Genomic DNA, 27,875 nt, shown 5'->3' with positions numbered 1-27,875 from the left:
ACAACAAAAATTCCTGTTTTAAGACACAATTTTAATTCCGTGTACAGCGTAACTTTATGAAAACACTGTACTGCTATTTATGTTATTTGTATTTTCCTATTAAACTAGAACAGGACTCTTTAAATTGGCTTGGTGTCAAACTCCGCCCAACACCGGGTCGCCATGGTGCGCAGCCTCAAACGTCTCTCCAGTGTGACCTGTAGAGTCCACTCTGACCGATGCTTAGCGAGCTATTGCGCTAAATCATGGCGAACTTCATGGATTATGCCTTTGCGGCTGGAGAAGAAAGCGACGGCAGCGAAGCTGAGTGGCACATCTCGCCTTATTCGGATAAAACCTCTGGTTGCATTAAGGTTCTCAACACCAGCGCCCTCCATCTTTTCTCATTTGCCTTTATGCTGCTAGTGATAGCATTAACTAGCAACAGCTGCAACCTCTGTGTCTAACATGAGCTAACTTAACGAACCTCATATGTTCTTTCTTTCTTCTTGTTTTTTATTTATTTTATTTACTGTAGTAGAAAGCTAATTTAACATACAAAGAAAACCAATTTGCTGTTTTCTTTAATTATTGTTAAGAGTTCAGTTTCAGGAGTTTGTGCAACTGCCGCTCTTTCTCACCCTTGGTGTTCTTGAATTGCTGTTCAGAGGCTGCTTAAAAATGAACATGGCTGTAACTTGGGCAGGGTTCCTACATGCATAAATATAGGATAAATGCTAATTACCAGCTGGTTTAAGTTACACAGGGGTAAGTGTTTTTAGTCAAATGGATTAAAAAAATCAGGAAATGGATGCACTTACCATTTTGAGCCATATAAAAATCGCTACATTTGCTAAAAAATAATAAAACTTGAGGTTCACACACACTGTGTGTCAGCAGTCAACAGGACACCCACAGACATACGTGACAGGTGTTACAGAGCCTTTTCACATACACTTACAGTTGCTGAAAAAAGTACCATCTCTAGAAGACAAATGGCTGAAATAAAGTAGAGTAGCCCAAGAAAGCAGAATATACAAAAATGGCTAAATAAGGTTACAAAAATGAAAGTTAAATAAGTCAAAATGAAATATTGAGCATCACAGCTTTATATCTAGTAGTTCTCTATAATAGATAAATACAGTAGCTAAAGACATTGAGTAAAGCAAAGACTGTTATTAATAATGACTTTTTTACATGTACACAATGCCGTTAACATAAATTGATATTTTTCATTGCTTAAAACGGGTCATCTGAATTGATTATGCATTACGATTATCCCGATGAGTCAGAAGAGACTTTGTAACCTAACTTTAAAACATGAAGGAAGGAAAAAACAATATACACACATACACATTACTATATTCTTTTTGATTTTCCTTTGGTGCAAGGCCACAAACTCTTTTGGAGGCACTAACATTTTTTTATATGAAGGAATCAGTTTTTATTGATTATGGTTGTTCCATATTTTTACAGGAGCTGGATGCTGTTCAACAACAAGGAGAAGATAGTGTGTCAGCTTTGAAAAAAGCTATCAGTAACGGAGACACAGACACTGTTAAACAGCTGTTGGACAATGGCAAGCACTTCATTTTTTTTGTATCACACATTATAGTTGTCTCTAAATAATGCATTAATGCTCTAACAATTCTTCAATTAAATATGATTTTTTGTTTAACGTTGCTATTAATCCATATAAAATAATTTATTTTGATTGTCTTGCTTGCTGTGGCTTTTTGTGGACAGGTGTGGATGTGGAGACCAGGCTTGGATTTGAATGGACTCCACTTATGTGTGCTGTCAGCGTGGCCAACTATGACCTGGCCAAACTGCTTCTGGATAGAGGGGCCAGTGCCAATTTCAGCAAAGGTTAAAACAATTTGTTCAACATAGCCAGAATTTCTTTGTATTTGCTATATCAGGGGTTCTCAAACTGTTCGCAGTGAGTACCACCTCATAAAAAATATGGCTCGTGAAGTACCACGTTATGACCAACATTGAAGTACAGAAGTATAGACCTGTTTAACGCCACATACAGTTTACACGAGACAATTTTATTTCTTATATGAATGTTATTTATTTTAACTGTCATAAACAGGATGTGACAAGTGATAATAATAACAACTGTACTGCATTAAAAGATTCACAGCAGGTGAGATATCCGATCTTTAAGTGATGACCTGATGAAACCTTTTTCCAGGTCCAAACTACTCTGCGTTTATTAAGGCTGTTGTGTTTTTAACATGTTTTAATGCTTTGTATCTTTTTTTTATATAATCTGAACAAGCCCCTAAAAAAGGCAGTGATCACTGTCGGCCTCTCGGTTTTTATTATCACTATTCATTTTAAAGCTCAGTTTTTAAAACCTTATGATGTAACTACACCCATGCAGCAGTATATTAATGACTAACCTTATATTGCAGTTGTTTTCCGGACTGAAGTTTGGTCCGTTTACATCATCCTGCCATGCGATTGCATTTGTCCCTAACCTTCGGGAACCCTCATGTTAACTTTTATTAAGTGGAAAAAAGTTAGAGTTCATCCTCCAGCTTCACTGTGTTTATATTATGCTAACCATAGCGGTGTAGCTAGCCACTAGGGCTGCCATGATTAGTCGACTAGTCACGACTGATTTAATAGTCGACGCGTTGTTTGACGCTTTGTAAGATCCCAAAAGCAGGAATAAGTAGCAGGATTTAAGAGTGTAATAACGGACTGAAACAGAAGATGGCAGCACTGCATGTACAAGGATGCCAGCTGCCGTTAAACCCCGAAGAAGAAGCTGTGTCCCAGAATTCATAGCGCAGCCCAGCTCAGTTTCCAACAATGGCAGCAGCTAGTTAGTTTTAATATTACTCTTATTATTCTTTCTGGGTCACAAAATAAACGTTTAAGATATTTTCAGGCGAGAATGTAGCTGTGTAAACCTCAAATATCTGCTCAGTTTATCAAGACAACACATATTTTTAAAAGCGCTCCGACGTCTGTTACCCACTAGCTTGATAGCTAGCCGGGGGCAAAGCTCACTAGAGCCAGTGTGAACACCGGACTCCCGGCAAATCGTTTTTAAACCCACCGCCGTCTTTTGCTACTCAGGTTAAACATATATAAGTCACTTAGATAACTTAAAAATTTTATTGTTTGCCTTTTTTTTTTTTTTTTATTTATTCCTGAGTAAATCGGTTTGGCTGAGATTAAAGTTATAGTTTTTACACAGCTGAATAAACGTCAAGAAGACAACTGATTATCAGAAGTGTGAGATGCTCAAGAATATACTCCGGTGTCTCGTTATATTTTAGATAGCAAGGAGTTTATTAAACTTCACTGAAACAATCTGCAAATTTCAATAAAATTTAATAAACTATCATCTTGCCTTTATTTTTAGTTAGCACATACCTTAAACATACCAGCTGTAAGCTAATGATAGTTATATAAGAGCAGATGCATGCTGGTGCAATAAGCTGTACGTTTTACATCCAATGGATGCATGATCTGATTAGTCGACTAATTGCAAAAATAATCGGTGACTAGTCGACTATCAAAATAATCGTTTGTGGCAGCCCTACTAGCCACCACGCAGCACATCATTATATACCAGCTAGCCAAACTTCAGCAACCCTACAAACGCCACTGCTGTTTAGTTTTCTGTCTTCATTTATGTCGGAAGTGATAGCAGAGCTGTACGTTTGAATTTTTACTGTGGCGGTTAAGCTGCCGGATTTTTGGCTTCACGACCCTCCTTCGTGATTCGCGCACACCGAAGCTCAGTTTGCTCTCCACGAATGCTGGCATTAAATACCATGCAAATAAGTTTATGTGGTGGCCTCGCTGGATCCACTGTCCACCCGCCCTGTGATGACCCTCCTCCAGGATCCTCCCACCCAGGGGAAATAAACCGCTGTCAAGGTGCTGCTGCTGCAGTGCCACTCCCTCTCCGATGCAGAGCGGGCCGAGAAACTCCTCTCTCTCTCTCTGGCCTGGGTGATGGTACTGCTCTCGAGTAAATGTAGAACATGTTGTCCTTGCTAGGAACGGATGACAGCTGATTCCTCTTCACTCACATCTTCCTCTGACAGATGCCAGTGCGAGCTGGCCTCGCCAACTCCCCGCTGCTGGCCACGAAGGATTACCGCCCACTCGCAGAAGAAGTGGATTGCGGCATGGCAGCATTGCGTAAAAGGGCTGTGTTTTTACCATCAGCGTGACAGCGCCTTGCTGCCTTTGCAGTTTTAAGGCCCGGAGAAACAAGCTCGCCGGTGCTCTGTAGCGGCTGCGACCGCTGGCGATAGGGAAAGGCTGCTCTTCATGGAGGACTCGCACTAGGGGAGATGTTTTCTGGTTGAGTCTGGCTCCTAGAAGAGCCCGGGGAAATCTCGTGTCGTCTTTGCATACCTCCACAATGGTATATTATTGAATCTTAAAAAACATTGGAGATTTCCCGCGTACCACCAGAGAGAGCCCAAGTACCACTAGTGGTACGTGTACCACAGTTTGAGAACCACTGTGCTTTATTACAAAACCTAAAACCACGGTCAGAGAGAATTGGTACAACAGTGGTGGTTATCAACTGTCTTTGTTAATGTAGGCTCTCTGTTTCAGCTTCTGTGCATGCCCACTTAAAAAGGGATTTTCACATGTCATTTGACTCTTCTTCTGCACGCAATCTAAATTCAGTTTAAGAGACACCTAATCCGATCAGAAACATAATCAAAAGAACAGGAGATGAAGATGTATGAAATGTTACGAAAATAAAACAATAGAATGCAATACTGTGGTTGCAAATATGTTTAAACGGTAAAGTTGCAGAAAATTGTTGATTTGGGCATTTGATCATGACAAGCACACAGAGCTGTGAAATGACTATATTAACATATTTATTTTATTCCTCAGTGCTCTGTGTTACTGTTTATTTCTGATGTGATGGCTTGTATAGCTCTTTAAATTGCATGACATAGACACTTGGTAAAACATTAGTGTGCACTAGTGTTAACTGTCTCATTGTCTGCAAATAGAGATGTGAGAGTCATTTAAATTTGTCACCAGATCAAATTGAAGTGGACTTTTTTTTAAGGAATGGGTATTCTTAGTGATAAATAACCTACAATCGTGGGTTATTTATGGGTCTGGGTTAGATGGGTACCAATCTAAGTAGAGATGCCCAGGCGTCTCTTTCCGCTGCCACCTTCTCCAGCTTTTCTGGTAGGAAACCAAGGCATTCTCAAACGATTCGAGAGATGTAATCCCTCCACCATGTCCTGGGCCTGCCATGGTCAAATGTCCAAACCACCTCAAAAATGGCTTCTTTCGACACTTGGGAGTAGCAGTTCTACCTATGAGCTCCTCCCAAGTGACAAAGGTCCCATTTTTGTTTTTTAGGGTGACCCCAGCCAATTTTCAGAGGAAACTCATTTCTGTTGCTTATAATCTCACTATTATTCCTTTGCCAGCTACCCAAAGCCTGTGACTACAGGTGAGGATAATGACATAGATCGACTGTTAAATCAACAGCTTTGCTTTCATGCTTGGCTTTACCACAACAGACAGGTGATGCAGATGCAGTACCTGTCTGTTGGTGTCCTGCTCCACTCTCCCCTCAGTTGTGAACCAGACACCAAGATACTTAAACTGCTCCATTTGGGACAGCAACTTCTCCCTGAGCTATAGTGGACATAGCAGTGAGAGAGGAGTCAGTGGAGTTTGTTGTTCGATTTTTAAATACAGCTGTAATCCTACCTCTTTTTTTTTTTTTTTTTTAATTAAAAATATTTTTTTAAATCAGTATGAGAAGTCAAAGGATCAAAGCAGTTACAAGGAAAATTATGCAAAAGGCTTTTTGGCAGTGCAAATATGCAAATCACCAATATATGTATATGTATATGTATATATATATATATATATATATATATATATGTGTGTGTATATGTTGCTAACCAGTGTTAACAGTCAAGCATAACTGACATTTCTGCATTTCTGTCCATGCAAAGAGCCACTCTGTGTCAAAATTCTGCGAAATGTACCTATATCATCATAAAAGTGGTGAGATCTCATTAAATGCGTCTGGTTCAGCACTTTCATAGCTATACCAAAGGAAATTTAAAACTTAAACTCATGATAACAGCCTTTTGTTTTATAATATGTAGTAGTTGTAAACTTTTTGAGTGTTAATCTTTTAAGAGTCTTACAATTACATAGATTAAAAAAAACAAACAGTTTAGGCAGACTACTTTTTACTGATGGTCAACATTAACATTAACACCCGTAGGGCCCACTGACCCCTGTGCAATCTTTTACCCACTGCTTTTCAGGAAGGGCAGATGGTGTGATTAGACAATAGTCCTTCATTTTGCCTTGCAGACTTGAATATTAAACACCCTGGCCTAATTCCCCCCCAATAGTCTCTGTTGCGTTGGTGTCGAGCTATTTTTCCCCCATGGCACGTTTTATCAATTTCCTCACCTGCTGAAGCCAAAGATCAGGAAACCAATCAGACCTATGCACCGCTATGCTTCATCTGACATTATTTATCGGCTGTGACGCCAGTGAGGAACTCTTGCAGAAACACACTGCTGATCCTTTGAGTTCTTTTTAGCTGAACCCTCATCCCAAAGCAAGAAAAATTGAAGGCATCTGTTGGCTCGAGATCAGTCTGGATGAAACAACCAAGGAAGCAGAACGCCTCCATGTTAAAAGGTTTACAGTTTTACACTCATAAAACCACGTATCCTCTTGCAGTTCTGTAGCTGGAGCACACACCACAAACACATTTTGTTAAAGAGTTCAAAGAGTGCCGTGTTGTAGTGTATATATGTATGGTTTTCAGTGGAGATATGAAAGTTGAGCCTACTTTAATCAGATAGTAATGAATCTGTGTTTAGTTTTTGGTAAAAATGTTTTTTCTAGTTTTTTTCCCTAGTGAATCACATGGAATGTAACTTTATGATAAAGGAACAAAGCTACAGTAATTGGGACCTTTGACCTCTAAAAATTGGACTGTTTTTAGAATCAAAGCTGCAGCTTAGCACTGACTGACATCTGATTCTGGGAAGTTTGCTTGTATTGATGAAAGATTTTGGAATAGATTAAACTCTCCCCACTTTATAGGAAAAGATGGATGTAGTCATCATTCCTAAATAGTTCCCTGCTTTCTTTGCTTGGGCCTTAAGTCGAATCATCCACAATATAAATGCATCAGATCTCTCATGTCTGTTTTCTTGTAAATAAATTATGTTACTCACCTAAAGGCATTATCACTAGCCAGAAATATTAAGCATAGAACCAAGCACACTTGGTTTATCTGGTGTGATTTTACGTACAGTACATTTTGCACAAACCTTAAAAATTCCACTCCAGAATTTTCTTATTCTGATCAGCACTCCCAAATACCAGCAGACACAATAGCCATGAAAACTGATTGGCTTTCAGTTTAAAAATACCAAAATTAAAAATTACTCAGATTAAGATAAAAACAGCAACTTTTTTCTCTCTCCATCCCTGTCAGTTTGACTATAAAATATTTAAAATCACTCCATTCTTAATTTCCCAGAGTGTCCACCAAAAAAAACCTCATTTGTCTGCTAAAAGTCCCCAGACCCAAGACCAACGGCACTCGTCAGTGTGTTGATATCTGATATCAATTAATTCTCAGTCCAGAATGCTGAGTTGGACTGTGTGTGACTGATTTCACAGTTTTCTTGGCAATCACTGCTTCAGGCAGGTGAAGGAAACAATTAAATGGAGTAGATGAGGGCTGACGTGTGGTCAGATCCTGATAGCATTTGTCCAAGCAGTGATGCTGAGCAGAGGAATGCATTAGTGATTGATAAAGCTCACCATGCTGCTGTCATGCCCTCTCACTTATTCTCAGGCCTCAGATTTATTTACTCCAGGCCTCTGTAGACGCAAACCAGGCAGTCTGGTTTACACCCACACGAACATAATATAAACACACACAGATATGGAGCCAAACATGCACAGCCACAAAGACACAGAAACCCATATACAGATGTAGAGACCTAGGTATTTGTGCGCACAAACACACATACAGGGAAACATCTAAACGCATTTAGAAGCACACAAGTTAGAGAGTCACTCATTACCGGAACAAACCAGGAATTGAGAGCATTGCCACAGGTCTCAGAATACTTTTATCAGTTTAAGATAAGGAGACAAATCCTCTAAGTCAAAGGGTCCATAAAAGCAGCCACACTTCCTGATGCCAGATAAAACCGCTATCAGTCTCCATTGCTCCATCCAGGTTCAGATATTTTATCCTTTTCTATATCACTGCAAATCATCAATCAAGTAACGTAATTATAAATTAGAAGCATACCATTTTTTTTCCCCAAGAGGTAAATACAGTGATTTAACTACACAATTCTTCAAAAACAAACATGAGACAGAAGGAACACTTGTCCTGTGCAAAAACATGAGCTTCACTGCTACTGGCCAGAAGAAACCATTCAGTAAACAGGTAGGGTACTTTTAAATTCAAGTATTGCAGTTTTCATTACAGCAAAAATGTTGGCAGTAGTTGAGAGAACACTGACTGAAAACCAAGTTTAATTTTAAGGGACTCAATTAGGGGTTTTTATTTATCCATGGTAAAATACCCAAAGCATTGCTCAGTGGTGGCAAGGGGGACAAAAGCATATCAAATACGCAAATAAGATGACCTGACAGAGATTGAAGGAATAGACACAGATTTAAAGGATGTAAGGAACAGATGAACTTAATCAGAAGTTAACAGGAGTGGGAAGAAGAACGGCAGGAAAGGAGGGAAGTTATCTTCAAAATATAACAGGAAGAAATCTAAAAGAGTGAACAGGTTCAAAATCACACACAAAGTGAGAAACGGAAAGAGGGGAACACAGGAGGAACCGTCACGAACAGCAGCTGGTGACAGTAGTTCTTGTTAAGTCTCGGCTTGGTGATCTCTGCATCCACATGTTGCAGGTTCTGGTTAGAGTGGCCCTTCACCTTGCAGTAGTACTATGTTCTCGAGACAGTGGAGGGACTAACTGAAGGAGCAGCTGAATGTTATCATAGACGGCCACAAGAGGAACATGAACAAGCAAACATGCTGGATAGTGGCAATTGGTCTTTTAAAATAAGAGTGAGGGCAAAAGTAAATCAAGGGCAGATAGTGACATTCATTCAGACATTTAAAAACCTAGTAGTAGTAGACATCCGCTATTAATGTAGCCATTAATGTGCCTGGGCAACTGGCCATGTAATAATCACTTGAAAGTGATTTTGTCAAAGCAATAACGTAGTATTTGAGGTCTCTAAAATTGGACTATTCTGAAACTGATTTGTTTCTTTGATATCTTTTCATGGTATTACGAGCATCAGCCAAACATGAATCAGCTTTCAAACCCATATAGTATAGTTCTTAATGCTTCCTCTAAAGCTTTACTAGACTCAAACAAGGATGCGTTTTTTGGTTGCACGTCCAAGCAGCTGCATCGACACCAGACAACAACGTGCCTGGCATGAGTTTCACACACAGGTGGAATTTGTCAGCTGCAGTCTGTCTGCATCTTCTCCACAAAATAAGCAAAAATGTTGTCTCCATTGTCAGTGGCAATCTTTACATGTGTATAATTGGTGCCAGCTTGATATGGTTTTAATGTATTTTTTTAATAGTCCGAGCTAAACTAAATGTTTATTAAAATAGAAGTGACTCTTAAAATTGTTGTTGTTCTTTTCCACAGATCACTGGACGGTGCTCATGGCCAGCTGCACGGCATCTGCCAGTGAGGACAAAATTGCACGTTGCGTGGAGCTTCTGCTGTCCAGAAATGCTGACCCCAACATGGTGGACAGGTGAGGGAGGGTGCAGATGTGTTTTAGGTCAAAATATTTATGGGATTTTCAACACAGTACGCACAGTCACACCCGTTTTGATGTAGGCCAAATAAAAACACTTCATACTTTTCTAGAACAGGGGAGGAAAAAAACGAGGTGCTGGATCATATTTCCTTTGATGGTTCTCGTATGTTTAGCTGCCATGTGGTAGCATTATGCACCACTGTGCTCCATACAGTGTGTGTATATTTGTGTGTTTTGTTTGGAATGTCCTGTTATGGCATGTACATGTACAGACGGGTATCAGACAGACAGACAAACAAACATAGAGTGTAAAGGGTGGGCAAGAGACTAGAAACTTTTTTTACACATTTTGTTGAATTGAACCCAGTCAGTGTGGTGTTGGTAGTTTGTTGGTCCAAAGCCTTGAAGTGTAGGTGAAAAAACAACGCACAACAGAGCGGGCTTTTAAGCACTGTAGCACAGCTGAAATGCTCCTCAAGCTGTGTTGATATGATACCTTGAAAATTTGTGTGTGAAATTTTGGATGCTACCACCTCTTAGTTACTTTAAATAATTAGAAAATTTGCTGTTGTCTGGCTGTGTTTTTGAAAAATTATTAAGGTCTATATTAAGTTGACTGAGTTGCCTGGTTTCCCAGAGGTTTAGCGTGCAGCACCTTCAACCTCTGGATAGCCCATTATGATCCCAAGGGAGGAGACCTGTGCAATAATTTTATAATGTAAATTTTTTTTTAGATAATAATGATAAAACTGGAAAAAGATGTCTATGTTTTATGTGACGAGAGATATGTCAGATACGATACCATAAATTTAGATATCTGCCGATACCGATATGAATCCAATATAGTGTATTTTTTTAATCAATAAAACTGTTTTTTTTTAAATATCTTGTTTTTGTATAAGTTCATACTCAAGTTCAAAACAAAACACTAAAGCTATTCTGTTATACCTGTATGCAAAAAAAATACACAGCACCCAAATATTTCATAGTTCAGCAAAACTGATCAATCTAATAAACTTAAACCTACTTCATCCTCCCTATTCTGGTATTTTAAAGAGTAAGCAACCTAACTAATAGGGTTCTGAAACTCCCAGCAAAAAAAATAAAAAAATAGATAGGGAACCACCCACCCTCCACCTCATGATGCTTAATCAATGTAATCAACTATAATTTGATGCAGTGAGAAAGAAAATACACAGAAATCAATTATTTTCAAGAATAATTAAATAGATTCAACATCTTTTTTTCAACAGAATTGCAGACTGCACAGATGGTACCTCCACAAAGGAAAAAGTACTATAGCTTACTAGGGTATATTAGACTTAATAGTTACTATATACAGTAATGGACTTCTATACATTTTACATCAGATTAAAACTTTGGGTGTAAGATTCGGATAATTATTTATTAAAAGCTAGACATTTTAAATGAGAATAAGAAAGAAAAGTATGTCTTTGTGCCCCCTTTTCCCTGTTAATGCCCTATCAGCCCCCCTGGCTAAACTTTGCTAGATCCACCCCTTGCGGCAATGTGTGACAGTTGCCACTAGAAGTGTTTATTTGGAATCAGGAAGAGATGTTATCAGAAAGAGTGCATAATTGGCATTGCCGGATTGCTCAAAGCTGTGAGGCCAGTGCCAAAACTGGCTTTGTTCTGATGCTCTGAGCTTTTGGTGTCAAGCCCCATGTATTCAAACTCTGCAATAATACCAGGAGTTTGATGAAGCTGAACTGAATAAAAATGCATCTTGTTTTCCTTTTTACAATGAGCAGAGCAGGTTCAATGTTTTCGGCTTGCCCTGTCTTTTCTCAGCAGCGTGCGCACACAGAGCAACATTCATGTTTCTTTCTTTTACTTCCCTCATTAGGCGTAGGCGTTAATGGGGCCTTTTTAGTGTGTAACATTAATGTGTGAATGTTATAATGAATCAGGATTATTTAAATTAATATTCACAATGTTACCAGTCTTGTGCTTTCCTCTTCAGTTACTTACAGTCGATGCAACAGTATGAATGGATCAACATGCCAGAATTAAATCCCCGGTCCACTGATCAGTATTTCACCATCTTTGTCACTTAACTTTAATATTTAATATGAAATAATGTCGAAATTGAGTTTAAAGAAAGAATGAATATTTCACTAAAGGATATTACTAAAAAACATTGTTTTGATGACAGATGTTTTTCAGCCTTCCTGCAGAAAAACATCTGTAAAATAGTGCATAACCCTATTTTTTTTTTTTTCCTTTCCCTAAAGCGACATCTGTAAATCTCTGAACAAGGGAACGATCCATCTTCTTCCATTTACTAAGATCAACAGCAGACTTTGTGAAAATGATTTGGTTCTGTAATGTGTTTTGCAGCATCTTGGGCTTCAAGTTTCTAACTGTGAAAGATGCAGTGAATGACGGTCAGGTAAGGGCTGAGATTTCACTCAGGATTGACGCTGTTCCTTTGTCCAGGTGCATCTGTTGCACAGCAGTCAGCACCTTCTTCAGGTCCTCTGGGTCTGTGACACCAATCTGGAAAACAGACTGACAGTCTGACTGACAGTGATTACACTGGTTTTGTCTTAGCGCAGCATTTGATATTGTAGATCGGGATAGGCAACTCCAGGCCTCGAGTGTCAGTGTCCTGCAGGTTTTAGATGTGTCCTTGATCCAACACAGCTGATTCAAATAGCTAAATTACCTCTTCAACATGTCTTGACGTTCTCCAGAGGCCTGGTAATGAACTAATCATTTGATTCAGGTGTGTTGACCCAGGGTGATATTTAAAACCCGCAGGACACCGGCACTCGAGGCCTGGAGTTGCCTACTCCTGCTCTATTGGCTCATCATAGCAACTCAGCTCATTTGCAAAGCTAACAAACTGTGTGTTTAACATTACTTCAGAGATGCCCTCATAGCAAGGCTTTCTAACTGCACGATGAGAGATAGCAGCCTATTACGGTTTAGTTTCACATAGTGTAACATAGTGTAACATAATCTACTGCCAGATCTACTGCGATATAATACACACATCACACTAAATCTGAAAGTAAATAATGTTTTATGTTACACACAGATTTCAGGCTGCCACAAAAACTCTGTTTGTACTGAATTGTTAGTATGTTACTCCCTACATTAACTAGCTGTGTCTTTTTGTTTCTGAATTATACATTTGGTCAATTAGACAGCAAGAGATTTGCAATAGATGGCAACAGATATGACATTTGTCATTGTTATTCATGGACTGTTCCTGTCCAAAGTCATCATTGCAGTTGAAAACAAATTTTGCTTTTCCTTTAAAAAATAGGTCCTAGATTATAGAGGTGTGGAGAAGCACAGAATCCTAGATGTTTGAGTTGTGAAGTTTGTGCACTCTTTGATGATTAGTGGTGCCATGTCATCTGCTGGTGTTGGAGCTGCTTGGTCCATTGTGTTTTATCAAGTACATGGTCAACACAGACAAAAACACAGTAGTATGAAATAAATAGATTCTTGAATTGTAAATTATACAAATATAGGCGTGTAGAGCTACAGAACAAAAGACGGACCTGGAAATTAATTAATGTTGGTACAATAATCATGGAAACACCTCTGGGCACATAACAAAACAAAATGATATGTTGTAGGTCTCCCTAAAACCACGATTTTGTTTTTGTCTGATTTCATACCAAGATAAACAAGAATCCTTGGAAAAATGAAAGCTCTTTTAAAGACATAGGTGTTACCCCAAATTGCACTGGTTGCAACAACATTGTGAAACTTTAATTCAGGGGTCTCCAACTCCAGTCCTCAAGGGCCGCTGTCCCGAAACTTTTCCATGTGTCCCTATTGCAGCACACCTGAATACAATTAGTATGTCATTAGCAAGACTCTATATAACTTGAATGCATGCTGAGGTGGCAATTCAGCCATTTGATTCATGTTACAGCAGCTCATAAATAAATGAACATGGTGCAATAAAAGTATTTTTACAAGTACATTTTTCTGAATACTTACATTTACTTTACTTGAGTAGGGTTAGGAGTTGCCAATCCAGCATGCAGTCAAGTTCTATAGAGTCTTGCTAATGACCTACTCATTTTTTTCAGGTGTGTTGCAACAGGGACACATGGAAAAGTTTCAGGACACTGGCCCTCGACGAGACGACTGCTTTAATTGAAGCATCTGTGGCTAACTTCAAGAGGTGTTGAATGCCAGCTAAAGCGACGATGACAAATATTTTATAGATGCATAAAAAACGTAAAACTCAAAAAAGGTGTGTCTTAATTGACCCTAAGGACTTAAGCAGCTACATTGGGAATTTGACTTTTATATTCTAAATTATATTTATGGCTGCATGTATTAATACAAGCCCCGTACCCAAGCTGGGTAAGTTTGGTATCCATCAGTCTCTGCAGTGATTGGATATAAACTCTGGTTTCCTGCCTCAGAAAAGAACTTGAAAAATGTCCTCTCATGGAAAAGAATGAGGACAGACCATTCTTGAACCACTTTTACTGTTACCATCTGTGGAATTTTGCTGTGTCAAAGTGTGGGTGCAGCCCCCCAGTGGCCTTGTTTAGCTTTCCCTAATCCTCTGCCACACTGTCACAGCCAGAATGTCATTACATGCACGACATATGCCACCTGAAACCCCCTGTTGATACAAAAAGACAGGCTGTAGCATTAGGAAATTGATTGGTTCCTTCTCAGACAAAACATTTGAAGTTAAGTAACAAGACACAGAAGGATGTAGATGAAGGGAGGGGATGAGGAGAGGGGCCAACAGCCCCCAACATTTAAAAAAAGAAAAAGAATGTGAGGTTCATGTGGGTGCAGAGGATAAACCTTCCCCACCTCCTCATCGTCTCTTACGTCTGAATATCAAACCAATGATTAACACCAGCTGCTCGTTCCTCCGTTTTAGGGTAAACAAGAATTCTCTGTCATCTCTCACAGTCCTGCAGGAGCACAATGTGGGGTCCATTGCCTCCATGTGTCCCCTGTTTTTGTTTTTTTTTCCACCTTCACTGTGCTGATCTTTGCTAAACGCATTAAAGGTAATGTACACACCGGATAGGGCTCATTCAGAGACATTTTTAGTGGCTTTTTCCTTGCAGTCATTCAAAAAGTTTGGAAAACATGAGGGGTTTGCAAACTTTGTGATGTAGCAAAAATATTTACTTTGTATTAGTATTTATTTTAATTAGAAAGGAGGCTGCAGAATGTCTGCTGACATTGAAAGCTTTATGAATGGTGTTATACCCATCTCTGCTTCTCAACAATTTTTTTTCTACAGAAAGTCAAAATCGAGATTCTTCATTGAGATAGAAAAAAAGAGAAGTTCTTACTTATTTCCCAAAAGGTTGATTCTGTTCATTTGGACGTTGCGTTTTCAATGGGGGAACTGGAGCATAAACTGGGTGTCATCAGGACACCACAACATAGAGCGAAAACCATCCCCACAGACACAGTGCCCAGGGAAGCAGAAGAACATCACGTCAAGAAGGCCCTGAGTAAATTCCAGCTTGTGGAAGACCTCTCCTATTTTGTTTAGGTCTTATCAGTCTTACAAATGTGATTGTTTCTGTTCTTTCTTCCTGTCTGTATTTAAAAGTTGAATCATACCTCTCCAGCTGCCCAAAACAGCCACAATAGGCTTATCTGTGAGTTTCTGTGATTTTCAGTACCTGTAGAAGAATCCACAGTCTGGGAGAACCTCAGCTGAGAGGCCTTCTCAGCAGGACATCAGATTCATTTTTTCATCTTCTGTTCACATCACTGGCACCAATTTCTGTTGGTTTGCATCACTCAAAAGTGATGTGCTTTGAGTTTGTTATAACATTGGAGATGTTTGCATGACTGCTTCTTTACATTTATGTAATTCTTAGTATTCCTTTTTTGTTTTAAACTTTTTTGTTTTGCACTTTGGCTCGCCTGTCCTCACAGGTACCCAAACTAACTATCTATGCGTAGGTTGGTAGCAGCAATGAGTTACTTTTCCCTTTACTGTCATTTATAGGGAGGAAAGGTGTTGCTCAAGATTCATTATTTGGCAATAGTTATTTTGTCACTAAAGAGAAGATATCTTTCCAGGTGCTTATGTAAATTTATTCATCGTAAAATCTTAAGATTAGATTGTGGAATCTATTTGAGAGTGCTGACCAAGGTGCAGTGAGTCAGATATTTCTGGAAGTCATTGTTCTTCCTCATAGCAGGAACAATTTTTATACTGAATTGTCTGCATATTGATCAGCCCACTGTTTGGGAACGGTCCAGAACTCACAGTGTGAAGGACACACATACAGAGAACACACAGAAGTGGTCTGTGAGTGACCTTGAGGCCTGTCTCACACCATAACAACCCTTGGGAAAATAAAATAGGAGAGGGCATGGAAGCAGAAACTTTATGACCCTTCCTATCTTGTTTTCTTGCCACTCTAGCCACTGATTAGTGAGCACAGAGGCATGTTACTAAAGATGTTGTCATAGCCATTGCCACATTTGTTTGAGTTCACATGGAACATTAACTTGTGATTTCTGGGAATTTGTTAAATGAAGATGTTGATGCGTTTACTGCTCATCATCATCGGTGTTCAGCAAAAACCTCGGATGTGCTGCACAGATTTAGACTCGTTTCACAAACATCACCTCTGTTTAGGGGCACTTCTAAGTTCAAGATGATTTGCTGGCAGTTATGTAAACACCTTTCCCGATCACAGTTTTACCTTTAGGCTTACTCACATATCGTGTTGAACTTAGTTAATCTCTAAAAGTTTACTTATTTAAGTTTTAGACCTGTGAATCAACTGAAGCATAATTGCATGTGAATTGTGAATTATGGATTATTCTTTAAAATGCCTCCTATTTACTTCCTGATGTTTTTTTTTCTAAATGTTTGACATACGCACACACGTACATAGACAAACACACAGTTCCTCATAAAAGAATTAAGTGAAGTGATAAATTGGCCCCTAAACTTTCCCAGCCCTTGGATTGATGTATTTCTCTTGCCTGTTATGTTTGAGTCACAGGTGATAAGACAGAGGACGTACTTTACTGTAGCAGAAGTTATTTGATATAAGGCCGTGTTTAAGTGGAAGCAAACACATGGAGGCAATAGACTAATAACTAACTATAACTACTAATAATAAACAAGAAAGGTTAAAGTTGTTAAAACCAGGGCATTGTTTTAAGACTCCCTGGAATTTGATAGACATGTTTATAAGTGATCTTCACTTATCACTGTAGTGTTTTCCCTTTTCCTGGCCGTTTTTAGTGTGAGTTTTATTTATCAGTCAAGTTTGAGCAGGATTTGAAGGTACATGGACCAAATGGAGAAGAGGAATTTGCTGATTTGCATTTGCTGAAATGAAATGTCAGCTGCCATATGATTATATATCTATTTTAATTATCATTTTTCAAATCTATCTTCATTCATGAAGCTGATGAATGAGAGACATGGGATTCAAAGAATCTCAAACTGAAATCTAAGGGTGAACGAACAATGATGGTAGAAAATTTAACACCTTTCTTTGGAACAAGCCCGAAAGCTTTTCAAGCACATTATATCAAATTTGTATGCAAATCTGAGCATATAATTTTCAATTTCTTTGCCCACTACAATTTTTTTAACTTAACCTCCTAAGACCCGAACTCTTCCACGGCATGCATTTTTAATTTCTCTTTGATATTTGGGCATATTGGGGCCCAATGAATGTAAAAACAAAGAATTACCAGATTTTTTTTAAACCTTATTTTTGTTTTTATGAAAAATCAGAGCCACATTTTGATAGAACAGTAGCAATATAATGTCCTTGTAAGAGGATATCAGGCCCATGTAGAGCAAAATTTAGTATTTTGGTCTAAATAACCCAAAATGTGATGTCCACATATGTGGACGCCAGGTCCTAGGAGGTTAAATAATACTTAAAAATATTTGCCTTCATGCATTTCAGGATGGCTGATGAGAGACGAGACTTGCTTCTAGAAGGACTTTGGTTGATTATACTGCTATTTTTTTTTTTTCTTTCTCGAGCTTTGTAGCTTTGAAACGGATGGTTAGTCAGCTGGTTGATAAGCTATAGGGTTCTGAAATTCTGAAAACCGTGTAGTGATTGTGACTCGGTAGGTAGCACTCAAGACTGATGGCTCTTTTAGCCTGCATGTCATCAGATGACTCTTTAACTTTTTATTATCTTTTAAAACTTTATCTGCATTCATAAATGTTGTCCAACAGACAGAACAGTAAGTCCACTGGCTATACTGCAAGCACTAAAACACTGGCCGTTGTCCAGAGGCTGATTCAGCAGGGTGCTGTTTTAGTGCAGAGTGCAAGGATCCAGACTGTAGTTGTGGTCTCAATATTTCAGTATTATTGCAACTTTTCAATTATCACTGAATTCATTACTTTTATAATTCAGTGATAGTGGTATATCAAATGTATTTTGTTAAGCTATAAGGCTGAAAAAGTGGCAGTACAAGTACCTGCAGACGTTTTGAAGATGTTTGGGCTGTGACTCTGGAATCTCTACCTGTTCCCACTGTACTATCAATCAAAAATACTCAGTGTAGGTAGCATACCTTTAACAATTCCCCAGTTCTATGATGCCATAGAACTGCTTATCTTGTCTGAATTATGGTACCAAAACATCTTGTTTCTTATGGGTCATCAGCTGTGACTCAGGAGCTTGAGCAGGTCACCTTAATCAACAGCAGGTCCAATCTCTGGGTCTCAATCTCTTGGGAAGATAAGGAATGCATACGTAGGCATGTTGTAGAGAATAAAAGGTATAGAATAAATCACTTTATTGGTAGGTGTGTGTGTCTGTGTGAGAATGTGGCTTGTAGTGTAGAAAGCCTAGAAGTGTTCAGTAAAAACAGACAAATGCTATATAAATGTGTCTATTAACAAAGACATAAGAAAGATCAAAGTAGAAAATCACCAATCTTCATCAAACACTTGTTGAAATGGGGAATGTGGCTGCTCAGTCACTGTGGCTCCAACCTGAAGGACTATCTATAACATGGTATCTACTGCACCCTGGTGGTTTTTCCATATACTATTAATATGTGTACCCATTTTCATTGGTCACTGTACTTGCTGTGTCCTCGTTCAACAGACTAATGTCCATTTCACATTCTCTGCTGCTTCCATGTATTCTCTCCACCCCCAGAATGGTTACTGCTCCATCTAAATTATTTTCTTAAAATTGTCCTTTTCCTTTGTCCTTATCTTCTCTCTGTTTTCTTGCCTGCTACTCCTCTCAGGTCCCAAATGACCTGCCTCATGCTGGCAGCCAGGGACAACTACAGTAAAGTCATCAACCTCCTGGTGTCCCATGGGGCTGAAATCAACATCCAGGAACGCAATGGATACACAGTGTGTTACTTATGTTTGTCAAGTCAAAGTTCTTATGTGGGGGCCTTCAGTTTAACTGTAGCAGACCCTGTAACAGAGGGCACAGTGTAATATATAATGCATAATTTTTATCATGATAACATTTGTACTTTGACCTTATGTATGTAACTAATGTATTTTTTTTGTTAGGCTTTGACTATAGCAGTGCAGTATGGAAGAGAGGAGGCAGTGCTGAAACTCCTCCAGCTGGGAGCAAACAAAACCATCAGGACAAAGACTGGCAAAAGCCCTGCTGATCTGGCTGAGAGCTTCAAACACAGACAGGTACCTAAAGTACTTAGATGCTTTTACATGCCACCTATATGCTTTTAGCATGTCAGAAATGCTTATAAGCATTAATTGAATTGGTTTGGGGGCATGAATTTACCCACTAAAGGGTCTAGTTTGACTCATTGGATGGGCTTATGCAACTTTTGAGTTATTTTAAAGTTACAGTGATGCACTTGTCAAAAACATTTTCTACCATCAGCTGCTTAATCTTACAGAGTTCATGAATATGCGTTTGTTCACAGATTTCGAGGATCTTGGCCTCTTCCTCAAACATCTCTAATGTCCAGGCCTTTGGATCCATGGAGGACACGCTATCTAAATTCTTCAAGACTAACTCTGAATTTCCAACTCCCAAGGAGAGGTAAGATAACTCTGAAAGCCCTAAACTAAACTTGCATGCATTTAGGGCTTTTGTTTGTTTGTTTGGTTGGTTGGTTGTTGTTTTTTATGCAGCAATAGGTGACATTCTTAAAAGGTTTCTCGATTCTGAACCCATCATCACAGAAGCTTCAGATTTCTAAAGTGTTTTATCAATATGGTAGTATTATTTTAACTTGTTTGTCTCCTTTTTTTTTGTTGTTGTTTAATTCCTGTCCGTGAAAACTTGTGGTTGTACAGGGCTGTGAGTTTACAACAGGTAAAAACAATATGTGTTCAGACTTGATTGTCAGTGCTTGAGTGACGATGGACTCTGTTCATACAACTCCTCTTTACACCAATTATCTCTTGTCATTACAAAACTCTATTCCAGTCGTCACTGTAGCTTAATGGCCCCTGTTGGATTCTTAGTGAACCAGTGTCTGTGTGGCAGGTGTTGTTGAACCATTGTCGAACCAGACATAAACAATAATAAACCTTCTGCATGAATGTTTAGTCCATTCAGGCACTGCTGGGCAATTATCATCAGCCAGAAACGTAATTTTAGACCACGTCTGGCACTGTGAATTAGAGGCTGTAAACATTTTAGCTGCCTTTCTCTCTTGTCGGCTACAAAGACGTTAAAACCCATGTTACACATTAAACATGTTATGAACATCATGAGAAGAGAAGCTAATTTCTGAAGCGCGTCATGCCAGCGGTCAGACTGGAACTGCGAGTACTCTGTGGTTACTCTAATGTGTGCGTACTCCTTGTTGCTCTCTTTTGATCCTGAGAGTAGAAAATTATGTCTTTACCCCTTTGACCTCCACGTCAAATGCTGATTTAGAAAGAATGAAAATGTAAAAAATGCAGATCGATCCTCAAAAGCACTTCAGGAGTTTCAGCTTTTTAGCATTGTTGTTTTCTTCTTCTTCTTTTAATCAACAGTAGAGTAGTCAGAAAATCAAATACGTTTTGACTCCCATCCTGTCCCAACAAGTACCGTACTTGGTAGGGATTCTCTGGTAATGAATTTTGTTATGCTGTTAAATGGGAGCAAAAAATCTAAAAAATTTCACTACCTTTCAAAAACCTTCTGAAAATGAATCACCACTTAAAGTGCTAGTAGTATTTAAACAAAAAAATGTGCAAATAGTTCAGATAGTTCCATAAGTTTGAGTAAAGCTAGAAATTAAATCAAAAAGCTTTTTTTCCAGTCCAAAATAACGCGTTTCCAAAGTTTACAGATGATCGTTCATGGATTCACGACTGCAGTGGATGTGCTCTGGAGTGAGGCTTGCTCTTATCTTTGAAATGATGTTCTCAGCTGCTGATAACCATGGTGAAGATGCTCTCTTCCATGACTTCAGCAATTTGAGAGGTGCATAAGCCTCTTTTCAGGACAGACTCATCTATACACCTTTGTTTAATGCAGGACAAAACAGAAATAGAAAAGACTGCTACTAATTAAAAGTTTGTTTAGATACATATTTTGACTGCCTGGCCAAAAAAAAAGTCACCACCTGGATTTAACTAAGCAAATAGGTACAAGCCTCCTATTGGACAATTACTGCATGGGCAATTATCTTTCAGCTGGCAACAAGTTATTTATCCCCGAGTGGTGCAATGAGTTTCTTCTCATTTCATAAACAACCATGTCGAAAGACACATCTCGTGGTCGTGGAAGAGATGTTAGTGTGTTTGAGAGGGGTCGAATCATTGGTATGCTTCAAGCAGAGAAAACATTTAAGGAGATTGCAGAAACTACTAAAATTGGGTAGAGAACTGTCCAGCGCATTATTAAAAAGTGAAAGGATAGTGGGGACCCATCGTCTTCAAGGAAGAAATGTGGCCGGAACAAAATCCTGAATGATTGTGATCGGTGATGAAGTCAAATCGAAGAAAAACAACAGTAGAATTCAGGGCTATGTTTACTAGTGCAAGTAAAAGCATTTCCACACACACAATGCGAAGGGAACTCTAGTGATTGGGACTGAACAGCTGTGTAGAAACCAGTAATCAGTGAGGCAAACTGGGAAAAAAGGCTTCAATTTGCTATGGAGCAATGGGAGGTGGTCATGTGGTCCAGATTTACCCTGTTCCAGAGTGATGGGCGCATCAGGGTAAGAAAAGAGGCAGATGAAGTGATGTACCCATAATGCTGAATAATCAGGTTATTTCACCAATGGGTTTTTTCTTCCCTGATGGCACAGGCATATTCCAAGATGACAATGCCAGGATTCATTGGGCTCAAATTGTGAAAGAGTGGTTCTGGGAGCATGAGACATCATTTTCACACATGGATTGGCCACCACTGAGTCCAGACCTTAACCCCATTGAGAATCTTTGGGATGCGCTGGAGGAAGCTTTGCGCAGCATCAATGCAAGATCTTGTTGACAAATTAATGCAACACTGGGTGAAAATAAATCTTGTGACATTGTAGAAGCTTATTGAAACAATGCCACAGAGAATGCTTGCCGTAATCAAAGCTAAAGGTGGTCCAATGAAATATTAGAGTATGTGACCTTTGGGTTTTTTTGGTCAGGCAGTATATTTATTATTGTTTCTCAGATGGTCAATGCCAATTAATCTGTTTTAACTGACTTAAAAAAAAAAAAAGAAAGAAAAATTCCCTTGTGGGCAGTTTATCCTTCATGCCCCAGTCTGGGAGGTTGAGGGGTGCTGTCTCGACAGTGTAGGTGACACTGCCCCGATAGCTTCCTGTGGTGTATTGCAATTACAAAAACACATTTAAGTAGTTTTAGTATATGACACGTTGACAATAAAATACAACGTCGATGAATTTTTATAATCTTATGCCATCGAGTCGTTGCAGCCCTCATGTAGACAGGGAGTTCTTCTGGAACTTCAGCATAAATGCTATAGAAAAACAAGTACACTTATAAGCACAGGAAAACTTAGACACAGCACAAAATATAGTGCAAATTCACCAGAATCACAGTGATACCACATACAACCTAAAAAATATTCTTTTATAAAAATCTGATACCAAAGATATAGTGTGTTTTATTTTTGTAATTAAAAAGTGTCCCTCACTAAGCTAACTGGTCATTGCTGTTGTGAAATCAGTTCTTTCTCATAGACTAAATATTTGCAGTAGCTAACGTTATACATAAGCTTTACAATATATCTGGTAACTTGGGCACCATCTTGACATTTCATTGTGTCCGGTCAACAGAGTACAATGTTAACATTAAAAAAAAACTGTCTGCTAACATTACGCCAGCGATTTAAAATTAGTTTTTAATAAAGAAGTTTATATGTTTAAGGACATTTTTTTTCTATGGTATTAGATTGAGGATGGCATCTTAGATTCAACAGTAAAGTGTGAAGTTTATTAAAAATCTATTAAAAGCTATGAATATTTGGTTGAGAAAGTTGTTTTTGTTGTAAACTGGACGGTGCAGAAGTGTTTAGTTGACTAGTTGTCCACACCCTTTGCCACATGGGTTAATATTGTGTAATAACTCAGTTAGCTGTAAGTCACAGTGGAATTTCTGCCCTGTTCAGTGTAAGCAAGCTTGATGACCTGGAGCTCCTCCTGCATGGCCTTAACCTGGGCTACCTCACTGACATTATGACTGTAAGTACTCTAGTGCACCCAGCAATAGGATATGTCTGTATGTTGGTGTGTTTTTCTCTGATCAAAAATGTATATTTTGAATGCATAGTACTTTTTTTTAAATATGAAAGATTTCTCTTATCTCAAAAATTGTAGGATATTGAGCAGATATGGTGTGTTATTGGACACAGTGTGATATATTATTGATGTAATAGGTGAGCTACAGTGAAATGAGCACAGCTGCCTTATTGACACAGATACGTCTAGGCTTGTGTCTTGTAGGAATGTGTCTTGTAGTTTACATATTTTACTTGGTACTAAATAATAGATGTAATGTGCTGGATTAGCTTGGCCTGAATTAAACTCGGGGTGAGCTTTGTTTTTAGGCCCTATCTGATTTATGTGGACCAGCGTTGACAGCTGCAGGTGGCTTTCTGTTACTGTATGGAAAAGTGTTATGCAGGTACATCTGCTTCAGGTTGTGAAGTTTTGATTTGGTAAATGTTGAGTGATCTTTTCTGTTTTTGGCTTTCCACATACACACATGCACAGGAAAATGATATCACCTGGAGTTACCTGCTGACCATGGAGGAGGACGACCTTAAGAAGGTAGAGGATGTCTGTAACATCTGTGTGTCTGTCAGCTCTCTTTTCTGGCTGCCAGATTTGATGATGACCGAGAAAGAGAGAGGAGTAGCTGCTGATGTCACCCTTTAAGAAGAGATTAAACGGATACGTATTACACTTACTTCTGCAGTATGGGAGAGAAATCAAAAATGTGTAAAAGGTGAATGTATGCAAAATGTTTGCATACACTGTATATAATTCACAGTAAATTAGAGGCAATCAACTGATCAAATTATATGGAAGCATGATTAAACTTCAGAAAAGTTTACTTTATATAGCATCGCTCAAGCACCGGGTGTTCAAAGTACGTCACAAAGAAAAATAAATAAATAAAACTAAAAGAGAGAATACGGGAAAATGATAGAAAATATAATATTAATTCTATGGTGTAGCTACATTATTTAAAAGCAGTTCTGAGTAATACCGTTTTGAAACTTCTTTTTAAACAATAGCTTCGGTTGGAGAAGATCTCACTTTAGTGGTATAAATGGAACGGTTCTTATATAGAGCTTTTCTACTTTACCTGAACACTCAAAGTGCTTTATACAACTACTCGCCCCGTTCACACAAGCACTTTCTTTGCTTTTTCTATACAAGTGGTTTCTAACATTCACACACATATGGAGAGCAACTTGGGGTTGATATCTTGCCCAGGGATATTTGGCATGCAGACTGGGGCAGCAAGGGATCAATCCACCAGATTTCTAATTAGTAGACCTGTTCTACCCCCTGAGCTACAGGGGTCCAAGGTTCTTCATACTGTATAATTACCGTATTTTTCGGACAATACGGCGCACTGTCGATTTTTGAGAAAAATTTAAGGATTTTAAGTGCGCCTAATAGTGCGGAAAATATGGTATACTATACTATATTGTATGAATGGGGTCTATAAGGCACATTGATGATTTAGAGGAAGAAACTGCATTTGCATTACATTTTTGGTGAAGAAATTCATAAAGTCATTGCTAATTAAGTGAATACTTGGTTTAACAGAGGTCAGGCTCTCTGTCAGCCTGGCTTCAATGTGGAAATGAAACCTGGGGTTGTTCCTGTTTTATTTAATCAGTGATAAATAGTAAGGTCTCCTAGCTTTACAGATGGCATTTTTTTTGTAATAGAGTAACAACCTATTTTTTCAGACTATATGAAGATCTTCTAAATGAGTGGAATGCCATTTCCTCTTCAGTTTGTATGTGGTCTGCTTCATGATGTGCATTTGTATGTTATACAAGGAAGTCAAGCATGTGTGATATGTTGCATTCTTCTTTTGAGGTTTTGAGGTTGTATGTAGTGAGGGTGTAAGAATTGTTCCTGTGACTCATCAGATTTCCTGTGTATTTACTAGTGTATTATGATCTACAGCAGGGGTGGGGAACTCCAGGTCTCAAGGGCTGGTGTCCTGCGGGTTATACACCTGAATCACATGATTAGTTCGTTACCGAGCCTCTGGACAACTTCAGGACATGTTGAGGAGGTAATTTAGCCATTTGAATCAGCTGCGTTGGATCAAGGACACATCTAAAACCTGCAGGACACTGGCCATTGAGGTCTGGAGCTCCCCACCCCGATCTACAACATCAAATGCTGCGCTAAGACAAAACCAGTGTAATCACTGTCAGTCAGACTGTCAGTCTGTTTTCCAGATTGGTGTCACAGACCCAGAGGACCTGAAGAAGGTGCTGACTGCTGTGCAACAGATGCACCTGGACAAAGTGGACCTGGAAACAATCAGGCAACTGGGACCTGCAGACAGTGGGTAAGGTTACAGATCTTAACATATGTTAAGTTTACCCTGAAGCCTTCCTTGGTGCCAACATGTTGTTTTTTGTTTTTTATTTTATTTATAAATTTATTTACTTTTTGCTCTTTAAAAACAAAAATAGTTAGTATTTTATTACTGTATTGTTCTCAACAGTGTATTTAACACCAGAACCAGCAAATGTTTTGACTGAGTCGTCAAAGTGTGAACTAAAAATGAGAGCCTTCAGTTTTCTGGCCCCTGTGGAACCAGCTTCCAGTTTGGATTTGAGAGACAGACACACTCTGTACTTTTAAAATGATGCCTAATAGTTTTCTATTTCTCAAAGCTTGTAGTTAGGGCTTGATCTGGTGACCCTGAACCATTCCTTAGCTACAATGCAGTAGGCTGACGGTGCCGGCGGTTTTATTCTGTGATGCATTGAGCTTTTCTTTTTCACTTCTTCTCTATTTTCTGTGTGTTTATACATCACTCCTCTGTTTTTGCCTCCTTTTATGGCAAAGAGAGACCTTTTGTCCTGTCTCTCTTTGTTCTCCCCTCCCCCCACAACCAGTTGCAGTTGCTGCCCCTCGTTGAACCAGGTTCTGTCCAAGGTTCCTGTTAAAAGGGAGTTTTTCCTTCCCACTGTCATCAAGTGCTTGCTCACAGAGTTTTGTTTCAAATATTTTAAGGTGTTTACATTAAATAAAAGTATCTTTATGTGACTGGTGCTGGGAATAGATACTATATAAATGAAATTGATTTAAATGGAACTGAACTCAATTTGTTAGAGGTTTTCTTGTGAATATTTTTCAGGAAGGAGGTCTTCAAATTAGAATGAAAATTAATAGAATCAGGGCTTTCTTCAGTGCATAAAAATCATTGTAGAATTTGGTGTCAGAAAACTTGTCAATCCTGAAAGAATTTGAAAACCTCAGTCTGCCAAGAATATTTGATGAGGAGCAAGTAAAAAAAACATTCACAAACACTCTGCATGAAGACAGAAACAAAGTTGACAGTAGTAGCAAAATTTTAAACACTTGTCAGCCCCACACCTTAAACCCTCCCCCACATTCAGCCCACTTCCATCTTTTTGTGATGCTCCATTTGTCCTCCTCCACTGGAAGTCGTCCATCAACCCTATAAGCATCTCACTGTCCTGGCTCTATCTCCCTCCCCCTTATCTCCATAGCCGTGCCCAAGCTGGGACTTAATGGTTTAAGCGGAGCTGTAATGATTTGTAAGGTGAAGGTGATGGGTGGTTGCAATGAACAGAGCGTCAGAGGCCAGACAGTCATCAAACCGCACCCCATCACTTAATGAATCCTCTGCTGAACAGGACTCGTTTTCTTTGCCTTTCTCACCTGCAGGATGAGAGACACCCCAGGCAGTCGGTTAATAACTGGGATGAAAATCTTTATCAGGGCTAGAACTCTGTAAAAGCTCCTTCAGGATCTAAACACTGAAAAAAAGTTGGATACATAGTTGGCAGCAGTGGTAAAATGCTTGGAAAGGACTATTAGTTTACGTCAGTATTTGTTCCTATACACCATAGGTTACAATCTTACAGATGTTTTATTGCCAAGTGGATGCATTTATCACATTCGTGGGTCTCGAGAGTTTTTGTTCACATGTACAGATTCTGTTTTTAGCAGAATCTAGCTAAGTAGTTGTAACAAGTCTGAAATGGGGGGAAAGAGGTCTTTATGTCTTTTATCCTGAATATGTGGTGTAGCTGTTAAGCCATAAAAGGGTTGAGTGCCTACAAAAGGTTTGGAAGGAGTTGCTACTCCAAGTGGTAGACTTAAAGTATCTTGGGGTTTTGTTTGCAAGTCAAGGGATAAGAAGCTCAGTCATACAATCGTTTTCGTTTGCAGTTTTTGAATTTGTCACAGATTGGTGTCCTTTGCTTAATAATGCTCAACTATGATTAACATTTTCTTTCATTATTTATTGACCTGTGGGGACATGTTTCAGTTCCAAAAATCAAATCATAATCCTTGAAAAGTTTAATAATATGTTTTATGGGTTGTAGTTTATTTCGGAGACAAATATATTTAAAAGTACCCCAATGTTTTGGCATGACAATGGGTGATTG

The 27,875-nt window shown here is 38.8% G+C and overlaps 1 protein-coding gene across 1 annotated transcript in view; it reads left to right on the top strand.

Moving 5' to 3' along the window:
- Positions 1-245: 245 nt before the first annotated feature.
- The window catches only part of asz1 (ankyrin repeat, SAM and basic leucine zipper domain containing 1), a 33,437-nt gene continuing 5,807 nt past the window's right edge, over positions 246-27,875 (top strand). The window contains exons 1-10 of the mRNA XM_085357767.1: positions 246-353; positions 1,456-1,558; positions 1,726-1,848; positions 9,693-9,804; positions 19,048-19,159; positions 19,328-19,462; positions 19,711-19,829; positions 23,361-23,433; positions 23,965-24,021; positions 25,683-25,795. Coding sequence (XP_085213893.1) covers positions 246-353; positions 1,456-1,558; positions 1,726-1,848; positions 9,693-9,804; positions 19,048-19,159; positions 19,328-19,462; positions 19,711-19,829; positions 23,361-23,433; positions 23,965-24,021; positions 25,683-25,795 — 1,055 coding nt within the window. The remainder of the gene's footprint in view (positions 354-1,455; positions 1,559-1,725; positions 1,849-9,692; positions 9,805-19,047; positions 19,160-19,327; positions 19,463-19,710; positions 19,830-23,360; positions 23,434-23,964; positions 24,022-25,682; positions 25,796-27,875) is intronic.

This window comes from Diplotaxodon limnothrissa, linkage group LG7 (assembly GCF_057381915.1).
Source record: "Diplotaxodon limnothrissa isolate DT_005_m linkage group LG7, D_limnothrissa_male_GT1.1, whole genome shotgun sequence".
Taxonomy (NCBI): domain Eukaryota; kingdom Metazoa; phylum Chordata; class Actinopteri; order Cichliformes; family Cichlidae; genus Diplotaxodon; species Diplotaxodon limnothrissa.
This window is presented reverse-complemented; position numbering and strand designations above follow the sequence as displayed.